Source organism: Oncorhynchus keta, chromosome 23, assembly GCF_023373465.1.
Source record: "Oncorhynchus keta strain PuntledgeMale-10-30-2019 chromosome 23, Oket_V2, whole genome shotgun sequence".
Taxonomy (NCBI): domain Eukaryota; kingdom Metazoa; phylum Chordata; class Actinopteri; order Salmoniformes; family Salmonidae; genus Oncorhynchus; species Oncorhynchus keta.
The window spans coordinates 26,965,065-26,973,766 of NC_068443.1; the positions used below are offsets into that span (position 1 = coordinate 26,965,065).

General features: G+C 41.0%; 1 protein-coding gene across 1 annotated transcript in view; it reads left to right on the plus strand.

The window, feature by feature from the left end:
- Positions 1 to 8,702, plus strand: part of xkr4 (XK related 4) — a 67,401-nt gene extending 58,699 nt beyond the window's left edge. The window contains exon 3 of the mRNA XM_035799985.2: positions 931 to 8,702. Coding sequence (XP_035655878.1) covers positions 931 to 1,889 — 959 coding nt within the window. The 3' untranslated portion in view covers positions 1,890 to 8,702. The remainder of the gene's footprint in view (positions 1 to 930) is intronic.

Sequence of the window (8,702 nt, forward strand, 5' to 3'; positions counted from 1 at the left end):
TACAAGGGTATGTTTGGCAGCATGAGTGATGGAGGCTTTGTTGCAAAATAGGAAGCCAATTCTAAATTTAATTTTGTACTGGAGATGCTTAATGTGAGTCTAGAAGGAGAGTGTACAGTCTAACCAGATACCTAGGTATTTGTAGTTGTCCACATATTCTAACTCAGAACTGTCCAGAGTAGTGATGTTAGTCAGTTGGGCGGGTGCGGGCAGCAATCGGTTAAAAGACATGCATTTAGTTTTACTAGCATTTAAGAGCAGTTGGAGGCCACGGAAGGAGTGTTGTATGGCATTGAAGCCCGTCTGTAGGTTTGTTAAGTGTCCAAAGAAGGGCCAGAAGTATACAGAATGGTGTCGTCTGCGTAGAAGTGGATCAGAGAATCACCAGCAGCAAGAGCGACATCATTGATACACGGAGAAAAGAGTCGGCCCGAGAATTGAACCCTGTGGCACCCCCATAGAGACTGCCTGAGGTCCTGACACCAGGCCCTCCGATTTGACACACTGAACTCTATCTGCGGAGTAGTTGGTGAACCAGGCGAGTCAGTAATTTGAGAAACCAAGGCTGTTGAGTCTGCCAATAAGAATGCGGTGATTGACAGAGTCTAAAGCCTTGGCCAGGTCGATGAATAAGGCTGCACAGTAATGTATTTTATCGATGGCGGTTATGATATCGTTTAGGACCTTGAGCGTGGCTGAGGTGCACCCATGACCAGCTTGGAAACCAGATTGTATAGCGGAGAAGGTACAGTGGGATTCGAAATGGTCGGTAATCTGTTTGTTAACTTGGCTTTCGAAGACTTTAGAAAGGCAGGGCAGGATGGATATAGGTCTATAACAGTTTGAGTTACCATACTCTCTGATTATGTTATACCTGTGAATGTGACTGCGAATCTCATGAGTTTTTTTGTCCTTTCTGTGTCTCCATAGGAATGACAGCGGCTGCCTCCCTGGTGTCTCTGGCCTGGGCCTTGGCATCCTATCAGAAAGCCCTACGAGACTCCCGGGATGATAAGAAGCCAATCAGCTACCTGGCCGTCATCATCCAGTTCTGCTGGCACTTCTTCACCATTGCCGCCCGGGTCATCACCTTCGCCCTGTTCGCCTCCGTGTTCCAGCTCTACTTTGGTATCTTCATCGTCCTCCACTGGTGCATTATGACCTTCTGGATAGTCCACTGTGAGACCGAGTTCTGCATCACCAAGTGGGAGGAGATTGTCTTCGACATGGTCGTGGGGATCATCTACATCTTCAGTTGGTTTAATGTGAAGGAGGGTCGTACTCGGTGTCGGCTCTTCATCTACTACTTTGTGATCCTGCTGGAGAACACTGCTCTGAGTGCCCTGTGGTACCTGTACCGCGTCCCTCAGAGCACCGATGCCTTCGCGGTCCCCGCCCTCTGTGTCATCTTCAGCAGCTTCCTCACCGGCATCGTCTTCATGCTCATGTACTACGCCTTCTTTCACCCCAACGGGCCCCGATTCGGACGCTCACCCAGCCTCGTGCTGGACGACCCCACGGCTGCCTTCACGCTGCCCGCTGAGGGGGCCACCAACTCGTTGAGGTCCAACCGTGGTGTGCCTCTTATCTCGGGGGATGGCACCATTGGCAGGGACAGCAAATACACAGAGAGGGACGGCTGCATGCCCGTGTTTCAGGTGAGACCCACCGCCCCCTCCACGCCGTCCTCCCGTGCCCCACGCATCGATGAGACAGTCATCAAAATAGACCTGTGTCGGAACCGCTATCCGGCCTGGGAGAGGCACGTATTGGACAGGAGTATACGCAAGGCCATCCTGGCCATCGACTGCTCCCCTACGCCGCCCAGACTCCAGTACAAAGATGACACTACAGTTCAGGAGCGCCTGGAGTATGAGACCACGTTGTAGCCCTACACTGCTGCCTGGATGTTGGATGCTTGGATGTTGGATCCTTGGAAATGCAAAACCGTAACAAAGGATGACCATCAACTTGGATTTACAGCAGGACTGTGGCAATAATAAGTTATTAGCTGTCTCTCACTCTAGATACTAGCATTGAACCATGATGTTGATTGTCATGGGCAAGAATAGACACAATTTATTAGTTGATGTGACGGAGGGATATATTCATGTTTTCTAAACAGAGTTCCTCTTTTTGGGTTTATTTGGTTGATGTTGATGTTGTTGTTATTGTATTTTTTATTTATTTTACTTATGTCCGTCAGGGAATCTCTTATTTGATAAAAGGCCATTGCGCACACACACACACACACACACACAAAAAATGTATCCCAATAGTCTATCAGAATAAAAGCAGTGTTCTAATGAATGATATCATGCCCTTTCATAACAGATCCTTATGAAGGTTCGTAACAGGATACATACAACAGGTTATTAATGTTTACCTATGATATCTCATATTTACATTAATTTCTATTACCAACATCTTAGACCTGCAAATATGTACTTTACATTTATAGGATACAAGTAATATCCCCTGATATAGTGGACGTGTTGATTAACAAAAATAAGAATAAAAAGGTCAGTTAATGGTCCTGATTCATATTTAGGATGGTTCTAGTTATTTCTAATTCAAAGTAAACAGGTGACAAAGTAGTACACGCATAGTCCGTGATGTAATTAGCGACATGAGTAGGGCGTTGTGTCTGTCATACTTTACATGTGTACTGGCCCATGACTTCTGATCTGATTTCATCAGCCATGTTGTCCTAGTGCCAAAAGGTCTGAAACTACTGGATTTTGTGGCTGTGACTGCCAGTAACTGGATATTAGTAGATTCAGGCAGGGCAGAACTGCTATTTACTTTGAAGAAGCTTAGTACTGTACCTGGTAATCATGCTGTTTATATGCTAAATAAAACCGGAATGTTCGTGTATTGTGGAGAGACTGAAGGACAAACCTCATCTTTGTTCTCGCCTGGATAAAAGGCGGCATGCCAAGAAAACCTTCCTGGCAGCTCCTATTTACAGTCCAGCCTCGTCCAGCTGTGGTCTGGGCTGCCATGCGTCCATACGGCTGATAAGGATCAGTCTGCTGGGCCACATAGTGCTGTTCTGTACGGAGAGGAGGAGAGGATAAGAGACAAACGAGCAGCCACTTCAGCCAAACTACTCTCATAACTGAAGCACCTGCAGGATCTACTGTCGTCATAGATGCCGCATTCTTTTTTACATTTTACCTAACTGATGTAAAAGTGTATTGCCATCCGTGTGTGTGGGAGGACGTGTGTGTGTGTGTGTGTGTGTGTGTGTGTATGCGTGCGCGCTCATGCGTGCTTGTAAGAGAGGAAAAGCATGGCGCAGGATGGTATGTGTAGATGCTACAATCAGTGGTCAGTTTGTCTGCAGCTCTATATTGTAGTGCAATGAACTAGAGACATGCACTTCAGCACTATGGTGTGAAAGGCTGCTGTAGCCTATACTCAACACAAGATCAGTACCAATTCTAGGGTGTATACCACTATCATTGTAGCTGTCAACATCCAACGTCAATGGTGTCAAGATGGTCTTTTGAGCAGGAAACAACAAGTATTTCACCTTTTATGCTCTGACTTAAGCCCCAGGCACTATGACTGTGGATGTGATATCTAAAAATATCTTCAAATATCTTGCAAAGGTGTCTTCACAAAAAAGAAAGTGTGTAGCTTCTCTTTCAGTTCTAGGTCACAAGCGCTTCTTTTTTTATGTCTTGTTCGTTTGAACTATGGAGAGAAGAGGGTGACAAGGAGGAGGGGAAAAAACAAGCACAAAACTTCTGTGGAATTAATCAGAGCACATTGAGGGAAGGAAACCATGATATTCAATGTGAGAGTGAGAAAGGGCCATTGATCAGTCCAGAAAGATGTGCCTGTTGTTTTCGACTAGAGCTAGATTTGAAATCTCCACTGAATGGCTCAGATTTATTTTTGTTGAATTGTTTTTGTTGAAATGTCTTATTTGAATTATTCATATCCGTTCGAATGTGGGAAATTCTTGGTTTAATTTGCTTTCACATCATTTGCCTTGTTGTTGCGACATCACACAAATTGTCTTAGTTAAGTCTGTTCCCTTCTGTTCTGTGGCATGTTTTACTCAACTCCATTAAATATTCAGAAGTGAATGCCGCTACACATTCAAGAAACTCTCTAAAAAGTTTTTGGGGGTAATACATGCAGAAGCACTGGGTAAAATCATGTCCACAGCTCTTCTTCTGAGAGTTGAATTCAGTGTGGATGAGCATAAATGGTGCAACATGTTTTATTACAACTTATCTTTTTCAGTTTCTCTCATTAACCCAGGGCTGTCATATGGATCCGGCCCGCGAGCCCCTTCAATCCGGGCCTGTTTGAGTGTTTTTTTATTTATTTTTATTAATAACATTTTTTGAATTATTTCTGAGGAAAAACAATCTCAATCGACATAGAAATGGCAACAACAACAACAAATATGAAACTGTAGAAATGATAATGGACTTACATTTATAGTCTCTTTATGCTGCTCTACACTGAATTCAACTCCAAGAAAACAGAGCTGTGGACATGATTTTACCCAGTGCTTCTGCATGTATTACCAAAAAGAAAGTTTTTTAGAGAGTCTCTTGAACATGTAGCGGCATTCACTTCTGAATATTTAATGGAGTTGAGTAAAACATGCCACAGATCAGCCACCGAAAAGCTAGACAGTCAGGAAGCATAAAATATTCCAAAAGCGATGGATAGACGGCAATTTTCAGCAAACTTTGACGGTGAGGAAATATAACCAATTTTAAGTGTGGCTCTCCGGACCTTGGTGAAGACTGAATGCAGCCTGTGGGGCAAAATGAGTTTAACACCCCTGCATTAACCTGTCTGTGTTTTAAGCTTAATTTTTTAAAAAGCAGATTTTTATTTATTTACAATGAAGACAGAAACCAAATGGCACAGGGGGAAATCAAGAAAGCACAGGCTTAGAAATGAGCAAATTATCGTGAATGGCACAACACTGGTGCTTTTGTTCTATTTTATCTTGGGATCTCTTATTTAGGTCTGCTATTGATGATACACTTAAGAGGTCAAATGAATTGCTCATCATTAACTAGTGAATCATTGAAGGTCACTTGGCCTGGTTCCATCTCCTCATCAATAAAACATGTAGTAAATTATTCTCTCAATGTCACCTTGCACGTCTTTAGCTTGTGTTGCTTTCCTTTAGTCAATCTGATCCATGTTAACATGAGATTTTATCACGTTTTGTTCATATTCCATTATTTGCTTTCAACTGCTATTTTCATTTTCAGTGGGAGTCCCAGTGGTTATGATTTATTGGGGTCACGGCCACAAATAGACAACGCGAGTCTTGTTTTTCAGAATAGTGGTGTGTCTGACTGTGTCCTCACACAGTGATATCCACATAGGTTTCCTCAGTATTCATGTACATTGCATTGCGAAAAATGTACAGATACAACAACTGCTGTCAGTCCCATCCAAATGAACACCCACTGGACGCACCCAGTACACCACCTCTACAGTGGCTTGCCAAAGTATTCATCCCCCTTGGCATTTTTCCTATTTTGTTGCCTTACAACCTGGAATTAAAATAGTTTTTTGGGACGTTTGTATCATTTGATTTACACAACATGCCTACCACTTTGACGATGCAAAATATGTTTATTGTGAAACAAACAAATAAAACAGAAAACTTGAGTGTGCATAACTATTGCAGCAATTACAGGTGCAAGTCTCTTGGGGTATGTCTCTATACATTTGGCACATCTAGCTACTGAGATTTTTTTTTGCCCATTCTTCAAGGAAAACTACTCCAGCTCCTTCAAGTTGGATGTATTCTGCTGGTGTACAGCAATCTTTAAGTCATACAACAGATTCTCAATTGGATTGAGGACTGGGCTTTGACTAGGCCATTCCAAGACAGTTAAATGTTTCTCCTTAAACCACTCGAGTGTTGCTTTAGCAGTATGCTTAGGGTCATTGTCCTGCTGGAAGGTGAACCTCTGTCCCAGTCTCAAATCTCTGGAAGACTGAAACAGGTTTCCCTGAAGAATTTCCCTGTATTTAGCGCCATCCATCATTCCTTCAATTCTGAGAAGTTTCCCAGTCCCTGCTGATGAAAAACATCCCACAGCATGATACTGCCACCACCATGTTTCACTGTGGGGATGGTGTTCTCAGAGTGATGAGAGGTGTTGTGTTTGCGCCAGACATTGCGTTTTCCTTGATGGCCAAAATGCTAAATTTTAGTCTCATCTGACCAGATTAGCTTCTTCCATATGTTTGGGGAGTCTCCCACATGCCTTTTGACGAACACCAAACTGTGTTTGCTTATTTGTGTCTTTAAGCAATGGCTTTTTTTCTGGCCACACTTCCGTAAAGTCCAGCTCTGTGGAGTGTACAGCTTAAAGTCGTCCTATGGATAAATACTCCAATCTCCGCTGTGGAGCTTTGCAATTCCTTCAGGGTTATCTTTGGTCTTTGTTGCCTCTCTGATTAATGCCCTCCTTGCCTGGTCTGTGAGTTCTGGTGTGCGGCCCTCTCTTGGCAGGTTTGTTTTGGTGCCATATTCTTTCCATTTTTTAATAATGGATTTAATGGTGCTCCGTGAGATGTTCAAAGTTTCAGATATTTATTTTCTAACCCAACCCTGATCTGTACTTCACCCCCACTTTCTCTGACCTGTTTGGAGAGCTCCTTGGTCTTCATGGTACCCCTTGCTTAGTGGTGTTGCAGACTCTGAGGCCTTTCAGAATAGGTGTGTGTATATATACTGAGATCATGTGACACTTAGATTGCACACAGGTGGACTTTATTTATCTAATTATGTGAACAAAGGGGGTGAATATATACACACACCACTTTTCTGGTTTTTTTTTATATTTTATCATTTTTTTAAACAAGTAATATTTTTCTTTTCACTTCACCAATTTGGTCTATTTTGTGTATGTCCATTACATAAAATCCAAATAAAAATCCATTTAAATTACAGGTTGTAATATAACAAAATAGGAAAAATGCCAAGAGGGATGAATACACTGGCACTGTAAAAATACGAGACTTGTGCGAGACTTACAATCTAGCCAATGTTCTACGATTTCTATCTTTAGAAAAAAGTAGTGTTGAGCTTAGGGTCAAATATGAATATGTGTCAGTCACTTTTATAGGGCAGAGGGTCAGGAAAGGTCAAAAGAGTCATTATTAGTACATCAAAAATACATTCCCTGTTGTCACAACGGAGTGGGAAAATCTCCTTTGGTCTTGTGGGTGATAATGATGAAATTATTATTACACCATCTGTAAAACCCATCTATACAGAAACACTTTTCAGGAAGGCGTATTATTCTTTAATAAAAATAAATAAATAAATAAATGTTTTAGCACATCCAGGGATTAATCTCAGACTACCATTGTTCATCATCATCATCTCTGAAAAAGTGTGTAAATTGTACATATACCTACCTCAACTTGGTTTCTGAACAGAATACCCTCCTCTGACATCATTGATACATGATACTGTACTGCTGATCTTCTTACCAAGAGCATAAATCCAAATGTGAAACAAATGATAAGATGTTCAGTGTTTTGATGGTGGATGGTATTCTGTTCACCACTGTAAGTGCATCAGCAAGCAGACTGAGACAACAGGAAAATGCACTTGTCAACAAACCCGCTTCATTGTTTAAGAGGAATTCATGGTTGTGACTATTTAAGCTGCTTAGGCCTATATCTGTTTCATTTGCCTTAAGACAATATTTCTATGCTTTTGTTTAATTTATTTCAATCTCATAAGGATTTGTTTTTGTCCTCTGGTTTTGTGGTTATGATGATCAAAGTGGTGTGAGGTCTCTAGGTTTATCAAAGTTCTCTGTTCACGACCCAATAGCAATGTGTTTCTATACAGTTACTGTGCTTATACTATTATATAAATATCCACAATGCAAGATAGACCTATTAAACTCACAGTTTAAATGAGAACCCTTGACCCAGGAAATGGAATTGTCCTTCTTGTCGTAGGTCATACTGAAGACTTCTAACAAAAGGAGCTACTAATATTATGTATTGACTTGGATGCATTATTGGGGATTGAGTTTTGTTCTGAGGTATTCATCAACATTAGATACTAGTAATGTAGACAAATAGCAGTGATGTATTGTATCATACTATTCCAGCCCTACTGTAGCCAATATAACATTAGTACAAGCACAGTAACAAATGAACATAGGAATGTCATTCCATTTTGTTAACTTCTTACGCATAGTGTACAGATGTCCTTAGTGTCTCAGTTGCAAATGGAAGATCACAATAGTAATTGAAAAACAAAACTATATAACTGTAAATAAATGTATGCAAATGTACATGTTAAAAGAACATTCCTCTCAGAGTCCTGATTGTGAAGGGTGTCTGTGGAATGGAGGTCGCCGCCACAAGATGGCAGTTACATATGATGTAATACAGATTAAAATAGTGTGGTGTATGTGATGTATTAAATGACAAAAATGCAAAAAAAACTCAAAAACTGTTAATTATTGGTATTTTAAGTAAGTTGCATTGTGTAATGAAAGTCTGAAGTGCTTGAACTGCATTCAATCAGAATTAAACTAATGTTATTATAAATTGAACAGTAAAAAAACAGAACATGACATTTTTGTATATATTGAATTTTTGTACATTTTTATTTGATTCTAATGCAACACAAAGTACCAAAATTAATTTAATAAAGTACACTGTGGCCATTT